The 20,482-nt window shown below is 52.5% G+C and overlaps 1 protein-coding gene across 2 annotated transcripts; it reads right to left on the minus strand.

Moving 5' to 3' along the window:
• Positions 1–352: 352 nt before the first annotated feature.
• Positions 353–20,142, minus strand: MTCH1 (mitochondrial carrier 1). 2 transcript variants are annotated; one of them, XM_010389706.1, is made up of 12 exons: positions 19,445–20,142; positions 14,896–14,980; positions 11,043–11,149; positions 10,615–10,692; positions 10,170–10,227; positions 9,745–9,796; positions 8,143–8,202; positions 4,866–4,959; positions 2,851–2,898; positions 2,610–2,677; positions 2,250–2,325; positions 353–1,183 (listed from the first exon to the last, which is right to left on the minus strand). In XM_010389706.1, exons 1-12 carry the CDS (start codon positions 19,763–19,765, stop codon positions 1,112–1,114), a joined length of 1,119 nt encoding a protein of 372 aa, XP_010388008.1. In that variant the 5' UTR covers positions 19,766–20,142; the 3' UTR covers positions 353–1,111. The 2 variants fall into 2 exon arrangements, with proteins under 2 accessions (XP_010388008.1, XP_010388007.1); XM_010389705.1 differs by having other exon boundaries at positions 4,815–4,959.
• Between the last annotated feature and the right edge of the window lie 340 nt (positions 20,143–20,482).

The following is a 20,482-nucleotide window of genomic DNA, read 5'->3' on the forward strand; positions in this document are numbered from 1 at the left end:
ACCATGGCCACTATACCAAGTGACAACTTCGTAAAACCTGAAGATACGTCATCCTCGAACAGTGCTGAGATATGACAGTCAGGGGTGTGGGTGGAACACTTTCTGAAAGGCCTGTCTCCCGGCAACAGACCTGCGCACTGGTTGCTGCTGTGGAAACTGACACCCCAGCCTCATCACCCAGTGTCTCCCCGGAGACTGAGCTACACCAAGCTCTGGTACCTACATCTCCAATCGGGCAGCCCCCTGCCCTGCCTCTTTATAGCCCCTTCTCACACCAACAGGAAGGACTTGGAAAGACAGACTCTATAGATATATTTTTAAGCTTACAAAAATAAGAGACTCCCCACAAAACTCCAAATCACCAATACATTTATTTGCAGGAGATGGGGTCAAATCTTACCATGAACTTTAAAACTGGGTGGGACTAGAGACGCTGATCTGCCCAACCTCTGGGTATTCACAACTGCACAGGTAACCAGATCCTGTACATGAGGCATCACCATTAAACAGATGAGCATTAGATAAGGAGGACACATTCCGAGTAGTCACATGATTTCCCATTCAGAGGCAGGTGCTGCCCTCATATCAGAAAAGTAGTGTTGAGAAAAACGCAGGCAGAGCCTGGCATTTGCCTCCTAGCATAGGCCTAGACATGATGGTGGCCATGTGCCAGGGGATCACGTCCTATGTACAAAGCAGAATGATGCTCCCAGCTGAGCTGCAGGATGGGCGCTGGGCTGACTGGAGGGGTAGAGGGGGTGGGGTGTGACCCCATTAGCCTTTCCCCATCCAACCTGGGCCCCCATAAGCCATTCCCTGGCCCTCTGCGCAAGACAGACTCAGCGAATCTGGGAGGTATGGGGATTCTCCCAACTCCTCACCTCGCCTCATCTTCCCCAGGTCTGCCAGGTGACCCAATCCACTGGGTGCAGCCCCACCCCCGCCCAACCCCACATCTGGACAGACACATGGCAAATATGGAAACTGAAGCCTGGCTGGGCTGGAGCACATCTGGTTGTTGTTGGGTTGGAGTCGTCTTGCAGGTGTCCCAAGGTGGTCAGGCCTCACCCACGGTGGCCAGGTTGAGACCGTGTTTTTTAGATGATTCAGGTTACTCCAGGGCAAAGCATGATCCTGATGACACCCGGCGGAAAAGCAGGCTGGAGCCTCGGAAGAGCTGGCCCTGGACCAGAAGGAAAAATAGGGTGAGTGAAAGGGAGGCCACGTTTCCTTGTCCCTCCAAGAGGAAGGCCAGTGTCAGGCAAAGAAGGGTCCAGGAGCTCAAAGACCCAGCTCCGGGGTGGGCAGCCTCGGCCTATATCCCTGGAGGGCAGAATCTGCCTGTGTCGAAGCAGAAGGGAGCGGTTCATGTCCTGCCCAGGGGTGTCTTTGGGGCTACTCTGTAGGAGAGCACTAGAGAGGAGGCTCATTGCCCCTCTTGCTTCAGAGCCCAAGTGGTCTGGGACTCTTTCAATGTTCACAGGGAGGACGAGACACACTTACACTGACCAGGGCCACTGGGAAGAACTGTGGCTCTCCTCCCTGCTTCCCTCCCATCTGTCCTCTTCTCAGCCTTGAGGCCAGTCAGTGCTCTGGCTCCCTCCAGGCCACTGCCCCATTTCACTGCGAGGCAAACTAAGGCCAGGAAAAGGCAAGGTTCCGCCCTTGACCAGAGCCTGGACCTGACTGCTGGGCCCAAGATCTCCAGCCAGGGAGAGGTAGCTTCGGCACAGAACATGAGAACCCAAGGCTGGTACTGCTGCCAGGTCCCCACATGATCCAGCTCCACCCACAGGCTTTCCTGGGCCCAGGAATGTCCTGCAGGAGGGAGGAGTTGGTCTCCAATGCCAGCCGCCCTAACAACCCAGGAACTCAGCTCAACTGGTTACAGCCCTCAAATTTTCAGCCCATGTTACTTGAAGGAGAAGCAGTTCTTGGGCTTTACCACCTGCCACCTGGGCCAGAGTTCTCTTATCCTTATCCTAAGTCTTTAAGACTCAAAGAAGAAAAGGTCTTGTCTGATGTCTAATCTTAAAATAAACTCACACTTAGCCACCTCAAATCCTTTCTGAAATTAGGTAAGATGAAAACTTAACTTAAATGCCTTATAGATACCAAGTGTCTCCTCACAATATTAGATTCCATGAAACCACTTATCTTTACATGCAATGAAGCATCCACAAAAATCATTTCAGCTGAAGGATGTGGCAAAGAACAGGAAAGACCTCCTCCGTCCAGTGCTTGCTCACCTGCACACTCAGGTACTTCCAGCAGTGAATCCAGGATTTGAACACCGGGGAGTAAGGGGGAAGCCCAGCCTGCAGCCTGCCCGGGAAGGAGAGGGTAGATGCAGAGAACAGTGGAAGACAGCCAGCCATGGGAAAGCCACTTCAAGAAGGAACGCCTTTGGGCTACCACCCATCCACACCCTGACACCATAGTTCACCCCAGGCGGTGCTGGGAAATCTCAGCGGAAGCCAGGATGCCTGGCAGGCTGAGCCTACACACAGAGCAGGTGGGAGGGGGCAGAGTGCTGCAAGGGCTTGCTGGGTCTCCCCCACCCCACAGCCTTGGTAGGTAGAGTGGCAAGTAGAAGGGCGCACACCTACCCACAGTTGTTCACAGCCATGAGGTCGCCGACTAGCAGGAAGGGGTAGGTCAGCATGCTCACTGCAATCTGAAACCCAGAGAGGCATGAGTGCCAGTAACCCACCCCAGCCCAGCGAGCAGAGACACACCACGCCAACACCCTGTACCAAGACCTGCCTCCAGCCATTACCAGGGTTGGCCTCCTAGGCCCCACTTGGGTCCGCAAGGCAGTGGGAAGGAAGGACAGCTGGCTCGACTTACCCCCATCACGAACTTGGTATAGCTCCGGATGGCCAGGGCCTGGCTGAACTGAGGAGACAGAAAGGAGGAGCGGTTTGCCATAGGCACCTCAGGACGCAGACTTCAGATCCACATGCCCTCACCCCACCCTCTGTGCTCAGCTCCTCACAAGCACGCCACACATGCCTTTCCTGTCGGGCCTCACAGTCACTGCCCAGAGAAGGCCGGGGGGCAGAAGCAGGGTAAGTGGACTGAAGGGAGTCCTGAGAAGGAGACCCGGTAAGAGGGATCAGCTGCCGCTGCCTGTGCAACCCCACCAGACTGTGAGCTTCAAGGGCTGAACCCGTGTCTGCCTGATCAACATCCAGGGCTTGGCACGCAGTTGGCGCTAAGACAGACATGTACCCTGACACCCAAAGACAAATCCTGGCCTGTGGGGTGAGGTGAGGGCAACTCCAGGCTTATTGCCACCTCCACCTCAGCAAGCTTTTCCCCCTTCAGACCCCAACTCCTCAAATCCTGCTTTGCTGAAGCAAACAGCTCCTAGTGAGAAAAGGTGGCTCCCCCAGCCTCAGCTTCCTATGGAGCGGCCATCCCACCAGATCGATGCCCTGGGGCCTTGGGCAGAGATTTGCTCAGAGGTCTGCTTGAGTGGCTTTGAGAGCCCGGCAGCCTCATCTCGGCCTTTAAGCCACACACAGAAAAGCACTCGAAACACACTTTAAACAAATCTGTTGACTGCTGTAATTGCTGATGTAAGCACAGCAGCCTCTGGTCAGACAGCTGCCCACCTAGATGAGAAACACTGAGCCATGCATTCCTGGCCACCCTTGCTCTGTATGTGACAGCACAGCTTACCCACCCACAAGGCCCCCAAGAAAGGCAGAACTGCAGGAATGTGCCACTGTGATTGTAGATGGGGTGGGTCTCTATGGAGCCACTTTAATTTGCTTACACTGAAAGGCCAGTTAAGACTCACCTGCCCAGGTCAAGTGGCCAGTCTCCCTGCAAGCAGAGGCTCCCATCTGGGATGGGGCACTCCTCACCACACAGAACAGACAGGTGCCAGACACACACACGTGGAACATGAACCCCTTCCCACCCAGGCGATCCTGGCGGACAGGTCCCTAGGCCTTCCTAGCCTCCTGGGCCTGGCGGTCCCCACTGTGAGAATGTCTGGACACTGAGATCCCCAGCCATCGCTGCTCCCCACCTCTTATCTTGGTTCAGGCAGAACCAGTCAACCCCTCCGGCACCTGGACGGCCTTCTTCAACAAGTGCTGTGTAGAAGGACCAGGCCTTCCTATGCCTAACCTGACCTGCTGAAAGGTCTATGTATACTAGGCTGTGTAGACCACAGCCAACAAAATAGGAGGGTGAGCCTGAGCTGTATACTTCCTAGCAGATCTGAAAACACTCAGAGGAATGCACCCTTAGCCTGGCCAGGGATCTAATTCCAGCCCTGTCAGTTCTAGCTGAGTGACTCTGGAGAGTCCAGAGTTCTCCACAATTTGTGATCTCTGGGTCTCAGTTTCTGTGTTGGTAAACAGAACATTCTACCTGCCCTGTTCCCTTCACAACTAGGATGCCATCAGATCAAAGGCCACAATGTTCACAAAAGCGTTTTGAAAAGCAAAAGATGTGATGCAACGGTCAAAGCGTGCTCACTATTAGCTGGTCTGTCTTCTGACTTCCTGAGCACTAGTTGGGTCACTGCCTCGGAGCAGCCTTAGATAAGCTGGGGTCGGTTTCTAAGGCTGCCCAGGGACGAGCATTCCATTAATTCCTCCCAGGTCTGGGTACTAATCTGGAATCTCGCCTCTCGTGGCCATACTCCCCTTAGACAAAGATGACCCCAGGGACAATGAGAGGTCCTCTCTCACCCTCCGGGCCCGATGCTCAGAATCCCAGAATCCTCGAGTTTGTCCCAGACCCTGGGCATCAGCAGTACACGGAAAGAAGGACAAGTCCTTGTTCCAACCAACCTGGGAACCTGGATTCTGGTCGTTTCCCAGCCCCCCTGGGGTGTCACTCACGCTGTCATCCACCAGGTAGGCATTGATGAAGTGGGCCAGCAGGTTACAGCCCCACAAGAAAACCACATCGCCCAGGAGGTGAGGGATTAATCCACTAAAAAACAAGGTAAGCAGAGATGAGCAGGAGAGGGAGAGGAGCAGTCCCTGGGGGCTCCACACCCAGGAAGCAGGCAGGGATGTTCCAAGTTCAAAATCTTAGCATATCCAATGGCACAGCCTTAGAAAGGAAGCCTGCAGGGGCCAGCAGCTACGCACACTGGGAAGGTAGTGCTCCTTTTCTCATGGGGAGGTGTTCTGTGGCACTTTGGATGCCACAAATTAGTTAACAGTCTCAAGCAGTTTTCAAACCACAGAAGCCAGGGATCAAGATGGGAATACTGCCAAATTTGCAATTTCCAAATGCAGATAACAACAGTGTCGACGTGTTGGTAATTTTTTCCTGGCCTCTTTACCTAACCAACTCCCATAAGACACATTGCTCAATGCATCTGTTCTCTTCACCCCTGAAAATATTCTATCAAAAAGAGTCTATGCAAGCATTTACAAGGAGGGCTAACTTTTTAAGTGATGGCCTTTAAACTGCTAAGGAAAGTTCCTCAAGACGCAGTGCTGAGGATAAAAGGCCAGTTTGAGGCCAGTGGGTCCCATGTGCCTCTTGTGTGTTTTTCAGTGTATTTGCTTGTTTAGGTACGGAGTGCCCTGGGAGGCTCTCCAGAAGGATGGCTGTCTCCTGGGAGGAAAAGCAGAATTATTATTTTTGAATTAAAAAAAAAATCTTATAAAATATTTGAAAAACTCAAAAGAATATAGGTAATACATCCATAAGGAGTATTAATAAAATGAACCTCTGTGAATGCAATTTCTAATCTTGTTGTTCCTGCCTGTGCTCAGATTGACTACGTGCTATATACCCTTTGGTGCTTTCTATGCACTGTAACATGTATGCATATCATCTGTTCCAAAATCACATGGCGAAAAAGAACCCAAAGAGTAGGCATCTGCTCTGCGGGAATCCTATTCACACACCAGAAGAGAACTACGCAGTGTGAAAAATGCCAGAGGTGGTCATGTGCAGTGTTTCAAGATGGGTGGCTGTTTCTGTAGAGCAGCCATTGGCCAGGGCCCAGGGGCTACCCCTTTAGCAGGGCACGCGGTCTCTGAGGGCCACAGATGCCCTGCACTTCTTCACCTCACATCCAACTTACTTCACCTCTAAAGAAAGCGCATACTGAAAATACTATGTTCAGAAAGAATAAAGCACAGACAGAACCCAGAAGCCAGGCTTGATGAGTCGTTTTTTGATCTGCCGTTTTAAGGTCTAGGCAGTGACATACATGCTGATAGGCATGTCACGAATGTTGGTTTGTTACCAGGTACCTGTGCAAATATATATATGTATAAATATTTATACATACATATATGTGTGTATGAATATAAATCAGTTTCTCAACCTTGGCACTACTGACATTTTGGGCTGAATAATTTTTTTTTTCTCCCCAAGAGACAGGGTCTCACTCTGTCACCCAGGCTAGAGTGCAGTGGTGCAATCATAGCTCACTGCAGTCTCCAACTCCGGGACTCAAGCCATCCTCCCATCTCAGCCTCCCGGGTAGCTAGGACTACAGGTGAGTGTTTCCACGCCCAGCTAATTTTGAAAAACATTTTTATAGAGACAGAAGTCTTGCTATGTTGCTCAGGCTCGTCTTGAACTTCTGGCCTCAAGTAATCCTCCTGCCTTGGCCTCCAGACAGCTGCAGAAACCACTGAGACTAATCCTGAGTAACTGGGATCACAGATGCAAGCAACCACACCTGGCTGAATCAGTCTTTGTTGCGGGGCTGTCCTGTGTACTGTAGGATGTTTGGCAGCATCTCTGGCCTCTACCCACTAGATGCCAGTTGTGACAACTACAAGATGTCTCCGGACACTGCCAGTGTTTCCTGGGGAGCAAAATCGCCTCCTGCTGAGAACTGTATATATATTTCTGTATTCTATACACATACATGCACATGCACCTACAAGTAGTCATTTCTTGGTTAAACAAGGGGCCATAAATAAAAAACATCTGACAAACTGGAAAACCATGATATAAAGACTTCTTATGAATAGTATGGAGCCCTGTGTCTAGTACAGCGGACACTACTGTATACCATGTGTCTACCACATTTGTGATGTACCTGTCAGCATCTACATCACTGCCTAGACCTTAGAACAGCAAATCAAAAAACAGCCATCAAGCCTGGCTTCTGGGTTCTGTCTGCGCTTTATTCTTTCTGAACATAATCTTTTCAGTATGCGCTTTATTTAGAGGTGAAATAAACTGGACGTGAGGTGACGAAGTGCGGGGTGTCTGTGGCCCCTGGAGACCATGTGCCCTGCCAAAGGAGCAAGTCCTGGGTCCTGGCCAATGGCTGCTCTACAGAAAGAACCACCCAGCAGGACAAGATTTTCTGACTTTTCATTTTTTTTTTTTTTTTTTTTTTTTTTGAGACGGAGTCTCGCTCTGTCGCCCAGGCTGGAGTGCAGTGGCCGGATCTCAGCTCACTGCAAGCTCCGCCTCCCGGGTTTACGCCATTCTCCTGCCTCAGCCTCCTGAGTAGCTGGGATTACAGGCGCCCGCCACCTCGCCCGGCTAGTTTTTTTGTATTTTTTTTTAGTAGAGACGGGGTTTCACCGTGTTCGCCAGGATGGTCTCGATCTCCTGACCTCGTGATCCGCCCGTCTCGGCCTCCCAAAGTGCTGGGATTACAGGCTTGAGCCACCGCGCCCGGCCATTTTCTGACTTTTCAAAGAGATGCCAGAAATGTGGAATTTTGTGCAACATATCTTAAATGTCAACGTCAACAACTAATTTGTCAGAAAAGCAATGTCAAACAGAATCCACTGGCTGTGGTCAGCCTGTGAGCTTCCAGAGCTCCACCCTCAGTCCAAGTCAGATATTCAGTCATGTTTTAGCAGTGAGGCCAAGGACTATGCAGTGACTTAGCTCACAAAGACCAGCCCCATACCCACCGCAGCTGGATGAAGCCCAGTGGGGCTGGTCAGTTCATCTCCCCCATGTACTAGACACACAGTTCCACTTTTACATGAGCCATGGCCTGAAAATGGCTAAGCAGTTTGGACACGCCATGGAGCTCTAGAGAACTGGCTGCAGCACTCAGGCTAGGGCAGGGCCATGTGGTTAGTCCCAGGTCAGCAGCTGTGGTCTGAAAGGTTGAGGACACGTGTTAGCAGAGCCAGACCCGTGGCCAGTTATGGGGTATATAGACTCACGTACACAAAGAATCCCAGCAGACCTTCCTCTTTGAAAATCTTCCCAATGGAGCTCAGCACACCACTGTGAAGAAGACAAGACAGAGATACAGGGTCATGTAGTCGCCTACCGGAAGCCCACCCCTTGGTGTGGGGCTGAGCCCCAGAGCTCTCCTCAGATCCAGCCAGTCCTGGCGGGGTGGGGAGGATTATTACCAGGAAGAACCAAGTAGAAAGGCACAGAGAGCACTTGGTCGGGGTGAGGAGGAGTTTACACAGTTCACGGAGACCGGGGAAGCCCAACCACCCACGGGAACAGCCCACTAGCAGTGCTATACTGGCGTTTTCTGTGAGATCGGAGTTTAGGAATGCATCTCCTGATTTCGGCCACTGCTGCAGAGATGGCAGGCCCTTCTCTTAACTGGCCCTCACACTTATCTCTGCTTAAACAACCCTCCAGCAGAGGAGCCCACAGGCCTGCCCAAGAGAGTAAGAGTAGAAGGCGGTAGTGAGCAGAGAGAATTACTTTCCCAGAGGGCAGAGAAAGAACACAGGGCCCTGCAGGAGGTGGCACTGGAACCAGCCTAGGAGAAGACATCTGCCACTCCTCAGCAGGGAGCCGGGGATTCATGCCCTGGCCACTGCACCCTGTTAGAGACGAGAGGACAGGCTACGGGTTCTTAGGTGTGAAATGCCAAGGAAGCTCAATAACAACCTTTGTGACCTGTGGCTGGAAATGGCAACTGGCTTGTCCTGAATGGAGGCTGTACAAAGCCCAGGTGGAAGGGGCAACCTAACAGAGGAAGCCAGTGGAAGGCAAAGCCCTGGGTAGTCCTGGACCCAGATCATCCCAGCCCTGTCAGGCCCAGCCCCACCTCTCAAAACAGTGGTTGCCAGATTATACCCTCCTGGTCCCAACTACTGACCTCATACTTCAGTCTAGGGGAATGGGCCAATTTCCCATTAATGACACCAAAATGAGGCACCGTGGCAGCTGAGCTTCCTGGGGTGGTGGCCCCACAGGACGGCTGCAAAAAATACTGACCCCAGGAAATGAGAATCTAAGAGAGGAAGGGCAACCCAGGTGTGTCCTTCTGCCACATGCCTCCAGGACGCACCTCTGTCAACACATATGCCCCTGGCACCTGCCCAGGGCTGCACACAGCAGATCTAGGTGAAGGTCTGGTACACAATTGAAGGAACGAGCCCCAAGCCCATGAGATGGATAGCTTCTTCACAGGGGATAAAAAGAGCTATCAGCCTATGATGGCTGGAAAAATCATTACAGCATTACCTTGGGAGTCCAAGAGGAGACCCCAACTCAGTCCTAAGTGGCAGAATCAGCTCTGGTGCCACAAATCCTAACCCAAGCTGACTACAATCCCACTCACCCCTCTGCAAAGGCATCTAGGCTCATCTAGGGCTGCCCTTGATAAGAGATGGAGAAGAGCAAATGCCCCTGGACAGACTATGGAAGCCACTGCAACATTCCTCAGAAGCCAGGCAGCAGGCTGAACTCGCACAGGACTAGAGCAGAAAAGGTGCAGCAACCAACCCCAGCACAGCCTGCCCTGGCAGACTCTGAAAAGGTAACAGGGCCACCCTGCCTGTCCCAAGAGTTACCCACCTGTACTTGGCCTCCCGTCCCACAAACTGGACCATGCAGCGCATTGAGATGACTGAGGAAAAACAAAACACACACAGGTGATGTGGTGGGCCAAACCTCATGATGCCCCAGCCAACAGGTGCCGGGTGCAGAGTGGCCACTGAACAACATGGCCTATTCAGACAGCAAGAGAGGAAGAAGGCCTTTGGGGTTCCCTGTCACATCCCATGACCACAGCGCCCCATTTCTTCTGCCTGGGAAGAGCCCCACCTCCCTCTGGAAAGAATTCCAATCTCTCCTCAGTGGGGTGGGTTCCAGTAGAATACCTCCCACCCCACTACCACTTCCCAACCGGTCTAAGACTGTCTATCTACAGTCCATGAGGGGCGCGCCCACCCCACGCCCCTGACCCCAGCTTAGAGAGTCTCGGGGAAGTGGGGGCTTACCATGCAGGGGGTGGGCCAACATGCGGGACACACACTGCATCATCATCTCGTAGGAGGTCTGGAAGACAGCATGGGGTGGGGACTCGCCACCCGCGGCCTGTCTCTGGAACTGGCCCTCGAGGGGAGCTACAAGTGCTTGGGAGGGAGAAACCCGTCCCAGGGACTGCACATGGGGTCGGTCTGCCAAGGATGGCTCCACCTGTTGCCCCACTCCCCAGTCCCCCACCCAGGAGTGCTGCCGGGTCCCAGGCTAGGCCCAACAATGGCTGAGAAGGCTTTCCGGGGTTCCCTGCGCATCCAGGCCAGGGCTCCTTCCCTTACCATCCCACCCATGCATGCACGAGGACCCAACTCTTCCACTTGTCAATGACCCGCCCAACTTGGGGGTGAGAAATCATTAGGCTCCCCGCCATGCGCCTCTCCCTCTCCGACTCTCAACACCCACCTCCTTCACAACTTTCTTCAGGGAAGTCTTCATATCATCCTTGTTGGAAACCTGCTCAATCTCATCTGGAGGGAAAACCTGAAACAGAGAAGGGAAAGAACCAAGTTCAGCTACGCCTCTTCCATAGAACTCTTCCGGGACTCGGGCGGCAGGAACCAACTCCAAATATTTCCTCTGCAGTGTCTATTGGCTGGGCCCACCTCAGGTGACCTCCAGGTCTGGAGCGTGGGGGAAAAAGAAAGCCACCATCTGATGTCACAGCCGTGGGAAAGCAGACCTGTGGGGTGGGAGCTCTCTCCATGGGGCTGGAGTGAAGTCCCCAACGGTCTGGGAAGAAGGAGGCAGGACCAGGGTAACTGGCTGCTGCAGGAGTGGTTGGGAGTATGAGGAAACCTCGGGCCACCGTTCCTGGTTTTGTGTGGGCTCACCTTCTTCATGCTACCCCGAGTCACAGTGGAGAGGGCGTTGGACATCAGCCGGGGACTCAGGCCTCGGAACAGCCCTATCTTACCATCCACTTGCACAATGTACTTGGCTGTAAGAAAACAGAGGTGGTAGAGGAGTTACACCCAGTTCAGGGGCACCCACTCCTGGGTCACACACACCCAGACCAGGCTTGGCTTGTCCCTCAGGTAACTGCTGACTACAGGCACAGAAGGGAACATCTGTCCAGGACCTGGAAGCGGTCAGGCCCTAACCCCCAAATGTCTTCTAGCCCATTTCTTTTAGTAAAAGCTTCAAAATGTATTTCCAACAAACAAGTTCATACATTTTCCTTCCTTCCCTTCCCTTTCCCTCCCCTTTCTCTTCCCTTTCCTTTCCTTCCTTCCATTTTCTCTCCCTCTCCCTTCCTCTCTCCCTCTCTCTCTTTTCCTTCCTTCCTTCCTTCCTTCCTTCCTCCTCCCTCCCTCCCTCCCTCCTTCCTTCCTTTCTCTTTTTGCTTTAAAAACTCTACTTGGCAAACTCAGTCGTGATTTCTCAACTCAGCAACTTAAATGCTGCAACACAGAAAACAATTCTGTTGCTTAAAAATTATGTTTTTCTTGACGAAAAGAAAATAGGAAACACAGAGAAACTGCCCACAGGGAATGATGAAGTCTGCAACTTAAAGGAGGGAAAAAGGAAAAGGAAGGGCTCCCAGAAGACAGGCTCAAGAACACCCCCTGCACACGCCATGGCCAGGGCAGTCTCCACCCTGTTACTGTGATACACCCAGGATACCACCTGGCACCTGTTGGCATTTATTTTTTTATTTATTTATTTTTTTTGTTGAGACGGAGTCTCACTCTGTTGCCCGGGCTGGAGTGCAGTGGCCGGATCTCAGCTCACTGCAAGCTCCACCTCCCGGGTTCACGCCATTCTCCTGCCTCAGCCTCCCGAGTAGCTGGGACTACAGGCGCCCGCCACCTCGCCCGGCTAGTTTTTTGTATTTTTTTTTTTAGTAGAGATGGGGTTTCACAGTGTTAGCCAGGATGGTCTCGATCTCCTGACCTCGTGATCCACCCGTCTCGGCCTCCCAAAGTGCTGGGATTACAGGCTTGAGCCACCGCGCCCGGCCTGGCATTTATTAGTCAAGGGAAAAACAAGTCTATGGAGAAGTAACTAAAACAGAAGTACCAATGAACAATCCATAGAATAAACTTAAATGTTTTTTTTTTTTTTTTTTTTTTTTTTTTTTTTTTTTTTTTTTTTTGAGACAGAGTCTGGCTTTGTCGCCCAGGCTGGAGTGCAGTGGCCGGATCTCAGCTCACTGCAAGCTCTGCCTCCCGGGTTTACGCCATTCTCCCGCCTCAGCCTCCCGAGTAGCTGGGACTACAGGCGCCCGCCACCTCGCCCGGCTAGTTTTTTTGTATTTTTTTAGTAGAGACGGGGTTTCACCGTGTTAGCCAGGATGGTCTCGATCTCCTGACCTCGTGATCCGCCCGTCTCGGCCTCCCAAAGTGCTGGGATTACAGGCTTGAGCCACCGCGCCCGGCAATAAACTTAAATGTTATGGTAGCTAGACCCTACCTGTGTGAGTTAGTGCTTCTTTCACTAGGGTCTATCTTTCTAAGGATGCGATTCATTGTTTTCTATCAACACTTGAAACATGTTTTAAATGGCAGGGTGGTATTTTTATAAACCTGTGCATCTGGGAGCTAGCAGAACATTCTCTCAGACAGCATGCTCCCTCTTTTAGACCATGACTTTAGCTCTCTGGCACCACGCTGAGGCAGGAAGAAGCAAATATGCCTTTTGCTCCTCCCAGATGTCTGCCAGCCCAGCAATTCAACGTCACAGCTAGCATGGGTTTTTCACGAGGCTGAGAACACCTGTTACCTGTATATGTGATTTCCTGAGATGGGGGTGGGCTGGAAAGAGAGGAGGAGGAGGGGAGGGGATGCTGGGTGACTTGGCAAGGTGCCCTACTTCACAGACTGAACAGACACAGGAAAATTTGCTGTGGGGGAGGGTGGATCCTAGTGAGGAGAGGGAGCCTCAGGACCTATGTGTGTGATCCTGAGCAAAACATCTACCCTCTTCCATCTGCCCACCTGTAAAAAAATGGAATAAGGACCTTCATTTCTCTCCATTTCCAAGGGGCCTGGGGAACAAGTGAGAGGGGAGAGAGGCGTGCTGAAACGCCTGCAGGGGCCTCTGTGGGTCCTAAGGCCTCAGGCTGGCCAGGGCCCCCCTCATTCCGGGTCTTTCTGCAGTGCCTGGAAACCCTCTGGGAAGTTCTTTCTTCTACACCAGAGAATGTCATGACAGCTGCAGTACTTTCAGCCATGACAAGTAGAGGAGCAGACACTGTCCACACTGTACCAAAGAGCCAAATGGCGGGTCCCCTCCCTGACTCCAAAGTAGGCCTAGTGTCCAGAGATCCCCAACGGACATCTGCTCACACCTAGATTAAAGCTACATTTATATAAACAAGGCTGGGGGCACACCTCAGAACTCTGCTCATCCTCACAAGAGGCAATAAGATGGGGGTCAAGTTCCCTCTGCTCTATGTCCTTTTGGGAATGGCTGTGTCACATGAATAGAGATGATCTGAGCTCTAACCTCGCCTCTCAGAACACAGCACGTGCAACCAGATACAGAGAAGGCCCCGTGCAGGGCCGCAGCCCTCCACCTGGGCTGCCTTACCTCTCTGCATACTGCCTCACTATGCAATGGTGGGGTGCCTTCCTACTTCTGTCATTCCCCACTCGACTACGCTGACAATTTTTAAGTAAAAAACAACACAAACACATTTCCTCACAAGATGACACATTCCACCTGGCCCTAGACTCTGCACTCAACAACACAGGGACAAAACTGGAAGAGAAATATGACACCCAATTCACCAACACCATGTGAAGTGCAAAAGGTAACACAGAGGCCAAGCCCCAAGCTACTCAACAGAAAGATAGATTCTGGAGAACATTCTAGACTACCAAACAGGTAAGAGCAGAGGTGCAGGAAACTTGAGGGGACTCGCCTGGAATGGAACTCCAGCTGTGAACATGGAGAGAAAGGGCACATTTAAAGAAGGCCCTCATCATGGTCATCTGGTGAGGGTGGGGACTGGGAGAAGAACATGAGAAGGCCTGGCCAGCTGGCACCTGTGGGCCAGGGGATGGGCAGCAGAGGCAGCAAGGTGAGCTTCTTGATGACAGATGGGGAGCCTGCAGGAAGGCCTGGGGAGGAGAAGCTGACCTTACTTTGCAGACAAGGGGTGCAGCTGGGCCACAGCAGGTAAGTGGCCCGCCCAAGTTCACGCAGCACACAGAAGTGAAGCTGCAATTCACTGCACACCATTCTGTAACTAACAGATGGAGACACCAGAGTGAGTGAGCACCCCTCACTGCCTGAGGAATGCAGGGGAAACAAGACACCCAGGTGGGATGAAAGAAAAGAATGCAGGAGGAGCCCCACAGGCCTTCTACTGGAGTAGCAAGGCCAGGTTGCTCACAGGGCAAAAGGAAATCACCCCCACGCCTGTTCCAGGCACAACCCGGGGCAACAGAAATAACAGGGACCAGTGTCCTCTCTCAGGCACCTGTGTCTGTCCCCTCCTACTGTCTGGGCTGGCAGCTGGCAGATACAGGCAGAGGAGCTGGACGAAAGCTGTATGGTTCACCTGCTCCCACCCCAACACCATGCCCTCTCTGGACATGCTTAGATCCCCTCCTCTGTTCCAGCTCGACTCTGCATGCCGTGCTGCGCGGTGGGTTCCCCAGGGCCAGCTGGTTCTGCTCCCCACTTGAGGCCTCTTTTCTGTTGGCGCGGGCTCTCCTGCTCAGGAGGCACACTCACCGTAGGTGAAGAAGCTCGGCAGATAGAGGACCTTCCTCCCCAGCACATTGGTCCCAAGGGTGGGGGGCATCGGCTCATGACCCACCTTCAGAATGAACAAAGACAAAGGGACGTTCAGCCTCACCACCTCTCCTCACACCTCCCGTCGCCTTTGCCTAACTCTTCTCCCACAAATTCTAATGTGGCTCTTGTTCGTGTTTTCCCTATCAAAACACCAGAAAGCTCGTCAGTGTCTCTAACCATTGGCAGCACGTAATCTCCCAATGAACAGAAATGCCTGGTCCCAGACACTGCCCGACCACAGTCCAAATCACACCCACACCCCAACATTCTTACATTCAAATCCCAGATATTCCCAGTAGAAACCTCCGTTTGTATGTACTTCAAACCCTACTCCCATCTCAGAACAAATCTCAGTTATTCTCATCTCCCGATGAAAAACTTCACCCCAACCTCAATTCCAAATGTGGCAATAAGAAAACACATCATACCCAAACCTCAGACAGGTCAGCCATTAAGTCGTCCATTCCAAAGTGCACCCCAAACTCAAATTTCTTACCAAATCTACTGCAGACACCTCCACGTCTATTCCTCCCATTCCCAGGCTTAGCAAACTGTTACCTCAAATTCCAGGTGCTCCTCAAACACATCCTCAGCTGCGTTCTCTCCTCAATCACCCTACATCCCTGTGAAAAAATGACCCCCTCATTTCTGAAGAGCTATGACAGTTCTTGCTGTACAGATGCTTCTTATATCTGAAATATTTATGTATGTATGTATGTATGTATGTATGTATTTTTGAGACAGAGTTTCACTCTTATTGCCTAGTATGGAGTGCAATGGCACGCTCTCACCTCACCACAACCTCCGCCTCCTGGGTTCAAGTGATTCTCCTACCTCAGCCTCCCGAGTAGCTGGGATTACAGGCACCTGCTACCATACCCGGCTAATTTTTTATATTTTTAGTAGAGATGGGGTTTCTCCATGTTGGTTAGGCTGGTCTCGAACTCCCGACCTCAGGTGACCCACTCACCTTGGCCTCCCTAAGTGCTGGGATTACAGGCGTAAGCTACTGCGTCTGGCCTGAAATTTTTTTTTTTTTTTTGAGACAGATTCTCTGTCGCCCAGGCTGGAGTACGGTGGTGCGATCTCGGTTCACTGCAACTTCTACCTCCCGGGTTCAAGCGATTCTCCTGCCTCAGCCTCCGGAGTAGCTGGGACTACAGGTGCGCGCCACCACGCCCGGCTAATTTTTTCATAGAGACCGGGTTTGGGGTTTCACCGTGTGAGCCAGGATGGTCTCGATCTCCTGACCTCTTGATCCGCCCGCCTCGGCCTCCCAAAGTGCTGGGATTATAGGCTTGAGCCACCGCACCCGGCCTGGCCTGAAATATTTATTAAACCCATGGGTGAGTGAAGGACCATCCATATCCACGTGAGGAGCAGGAAGTCCCTGTTAAAGGGTGAGAGCCCCTGCTGCCAGGGAGGAGGCAAGGTGCCAAGGAGACCAGCACCTAGGTGGGGAGTGAGAAGACCCCTTCCTCCCTTGGCAAGGGGCCAGGATACCAGCCCTGTGCCCTCTAAGCAGGCCAGGTGGGCCCATGGACCAGAGTGATTCCTCTGAGATGTGGGAGGGGATTTGGTCAGCAGCTGCGGGAGGCAGTAGAAGTGGCAGGTTGGAAAGTGCTACCTTGTAAACTGGATTAGGTATGCTTCCAGTGCTTTTTGGGATCAACCCTGTCCCCTTTTGCCTTTATTAAGCAAGTGCTTTTGAAAGTTCAGGCTATCTCCTATGGATGTGATTCTGAGATGCCTAACAGATTAACAACTGTAAATTTAAAAACTCCTCTATGATGGGGACTGTCTTTAAAAGAAAAAAATTTTGACCCAGTGGAGCTAAAGGAGGAAAGGGGGAGTCAGCTGACCCAGGCAGTGAGTACTTCCCTTCTAGACCTTTTCCCTTCTGGGTTAAAAGCTCCACGGTTGTTCTAAGTTAATTGAGTTAAGTTCTGTCTTGATCTGTGTTCTCTTAAATACAGATGGTACTCCTTTATACCTCCACTCCAGATCGCCATCACTGCTCTTTTGCTGTCCTTACCCAGTTTAGTCAACACTATTTGGGAATCCCACTGACCCCAATTTCACCCTTAAATCTGTAATGTTATCCCATATCCCCGTGGCTCCCAAATCTGTTGAATCTACTTTCTTCACTTCTATTGGATTATCATAGGCACACTGGCTGTATCTCACCCCCATTCCTCTCACCTTCAAGTTTTAATTATTTGTTCCCAAGTCATTAAACCCAATTTTATCCTCAAAACTGTTAACCCAGTCCTAACTATGGCAAATGCTATGGCCCTATATCAGATACCAGCAGGGACAGTCTGTCATCTTAAAATCTCCAACTCCCAACTGACAGCCACATGCCCTGATCTAAAGCACTGCATTCTTATGTACCTAATCCCCAATCTATCACTCCACTCCTGACACCCCCACTCCCAGTAATTTGCCTTTCTGCAAGATATTACTCTGATTCCCAAGCTATACCCATTGAAGATCTTACCTTAATATATGTTACATTCAATACCAACGGGGTTCAAATCAGACAGGCACCTCTGGTCCTTCAACGGGGCTCATCCATCCTTACCTGCCCACCATCTAGTTCTTCTCACGCTTTAAAGTCCTTCATTACCCCGTTTCCTTCCCAAACCACCCTTATTTCAATGTTCTTTCAAACCAGATCTGCCGTCATCCAAATGATGAAGACACTTCTTCATTTCCCTCACGTTGAACCCTTGTGCTCTAGCATCCTTCACTCCACAGACTCTCCCATCTGTACCCTAAAATCCTAGCCCTCACTCAGTCTCATTCCATCAGTTTCCAGAACCCTCACTTCTCAGGTCCCACCAGTTCCAAAGCACCAATTTATCTCCCAAACTTCGAGTTCAACTGCTGTAAATACAATCTTAACCCTGTAAGACAGCCAATTCACAAATCACAACCAAATGCCAGTCTTGGTCTATACCTTCCGCCATTAACAGTTTTCAAATCTGTCACAATTAGGGTCTAGTCAGGCACCTTGATGCCCCTGACTGAAGCTCCTCATTCCTTGTCATATTCCTGGTCACACCCACAAATCTGTTACCATTCCTCAGATCCCAGATTTCAACTACTCTCATTCTCAAGGCCTTCTCATTCCAGTTGTATTTTGCATTCTCTCGGTTCAATTATAGAGACGGTAAAATCTGACACCCACCTGCCTCAACTGAAATCTTGGATAGGTCTCCACTTCAATTTTTAACCTCCCTCCTCCCACTCTTCTTAACTGGAACATTCTGGCCTAATGACCCCCATCAAAACTGTACCCATCCCAGACACACCCACCTAATTCTCACACCTCCACATGCCCTTCATTCCAGCTCACTCCTCTCAAGCAGCACACTTCATCTGTTCCGCATAGTCGGCCACCACCAAATCTGCCAGGTGCCCATGCATCCCTCCGTTCTAGAGACATCCCTACCTCGGTCTCAATTTCTGGTAGTCCCTACCTATCCTGCCACCTATGTCTCCACTGCCCCTTCTGCCTAATTCCAATACTCCCATGCCCCTTCTCCTCATCTGCCCAGATACAAGCACTGTGATTCCTCTCTGACCCCAACTATTGACTTCCATTTCCTCCCCCAAATGCGTCATCCCCTTCCCCGCTTAAAGCCTGCTCCTAGCTTCCCTCTCTAGACAAATCGCTGCCACTCCCCTCCCCCAATGCTGGCCCTATCTGTTCCCCTCCCCCACTACGCGTCACCCTGTCCCCTCCTCCTACCAAATCTGTCGTCGCCATCAAATCCAGAGCCCCCATCTCCGGTAAACCGATAGCATTCCCCTGCAAAATTCTTTGCCTTCGCACTCTCCCACCAAATTAAATCACAATGAAACCCAAGACCTCAGTCTTCTCTGTACACCCCCAGTCTGGTGTCCTTCTTTCCCTCCTAAATTTCTGGCCCTGGCGCCCACTTTGTCCCCACCCCAAGACGTTTTAAATCCATCTCTACCAAATCCAGAGCCCCCGTTCCCCTCTACCCCAAATATGTGCTCCTCAGTCTCTAAACACTTCGCCCGGGCCCCCAACCTTCCTCCCCATCTCTTCACCCAAACTTCTCGCCCCTCCCCCAATTCTGTGGCTTCTTCCCTTACCCCAAATTCGTTCCCTTCCCTATCCCAAGTCTATCGTCCCCACTCCTTTATTTCCCAAATATGTTTTTCCAGACCATCGCCCCCTCCTTGGCACCCCCCAAATCGCTTGTTCCTTCCACCCTCTCCCAAATCGGCTATTACTCTAACCCCTTCGTCTCCTTTCTGCATCCTAAAACCCGTGACCCCTGCGTTCCCACACGGCTTCCCTCCCCTTCCACCCACTTCGGCCCCCCAAACCCGCTGTCCCCACCCCTCTCCCCAAATCGTCGCCATTGACTCCCCGCCCCAATCCTCCAAATCCTGGCCTGTCACCTTCACATCAGCCTCTCATCTCCCTACGGCGCCTCTGGTCCCCCACCTGGATAAGCAGCTTCACGTAGAGCAGGGGATGACTGAGCGCCGTCACGCCCGCGCCCAATGCCACGAAAAGAGCCTCAGTGGTCGGGGCGTTGTCCCCAGACCCCAGGCCCCCTGACCCGCCGTCCATCCTGCGGGCCGAGGGCTGAGCCGCAGGCCGAGGATGGCGAGGATGTACGCGGTGCGCAGGCGGTGGATCGCGAGCTCGGGCCTCGACCCCCGCCGCCGCTCCGCCGCGAGCTCCGGCTCCAGCTCCGGCTCCCGCCATCCCCGCGGCACCGCCGCGAGCCCAGGGCGCCACTTCCGGGTCCGAAGCTCCCATGGCACCCGGCGGCTAGGTCACTCCCCGTCACGTGACGGAGGCCGCGCCCCTCGCCGGCGTCAGGGGGCAGGGCCGGGGCGCACCACTCTTGGCCACGGGGGAGCTCGGGAGCGTGGCGCGGCTGGTGGGACACGCCGGATGTGGCCCCCGGGCCGGTGGGGGCCTAGCAGGACACTGGGTTGCGGGCCGGGGATCAATGGTGGCGGGCAGCCGGGGTCCCGGGCTCGGGAGCTGTGGCGGCTGCCGCAGGCCGGGGCGCTCCCCCGGGAGGCCCAGAGCACACGGGGGCGGGGTTCGGTGCCTCCGGCTGCCAGACGTCCCCAATATGGTCTGAGGCGCTTCCAAGCCCCCTCCCTGGCTTCGGGAGTTTTCTCTGCAGTTCTCTGCCCGCCCCTTTGCGGCCCAGATCCCAGTCGCCGCGGCCTGCGTGGAACTGCGCGAGCTGAATCTACTGCTGCAGAACGACCCCGAATCCGAGCCCTCCGCGGTCCCAGCCTCTTTGTCCGACCCTTTTCCCATCTCCCCTGCCAGGAGTGCGCTCCCCACCAGAGCACATCCAGATGTCCCCTCGGCGACTGTGGGCACCCTCCCCAACTGTGGAGGCTTCGCACGCCTTCCTCAGAGCCCGTGGTTGTAAAATTTGCTTTTCTCTCAAGTATTTGAGTGTCTCCCTCACTAGATCCTGAGGATTTTAGTGAGTCCCTCAGTGTGAGCACA

The sequence above is a fragment of the Rhinopithecus roxellana genome, chromosome 4 (genome assembly GCF_007565055.1).
Source record: "Rhinopithecus roxellana isolate Shanxi Qingling chromosome 4, ASM756505v1, whole genome shotgun sequence".
NCBI lineage: Eukaryota > Metazoa > Chordata > Mammalia > Primates > Cercopithecidae > Rhinopithecus > Rhinopithecus roxellana.

Bases quoted from the DNA above. Each gene is read 5' to 3' on its own strand.
- MTCH1 (XM_010389705.1), bottom strand. From the start codon at position 19,765: ATGGGAGCTTCGGACCCGGAAGTGGCGCCCTGGGCTCGCGGCGGTGCC. The intron at 8,203-9,744 runs GTGGGTAACTCT...TCTTCTTCACAG, and splicing joins GGACGGGAGGCCAAGTACAG to TGGTGTGCTGAGCTCCATTG. The intron at 2,326-2,609 runs GTAGGTGTGCGC...CTTCCCGGGCAG, and splicing joins ATGGCTGTGAACAACTGTGG to GCTGCAGGCTGGGCTTCCCC.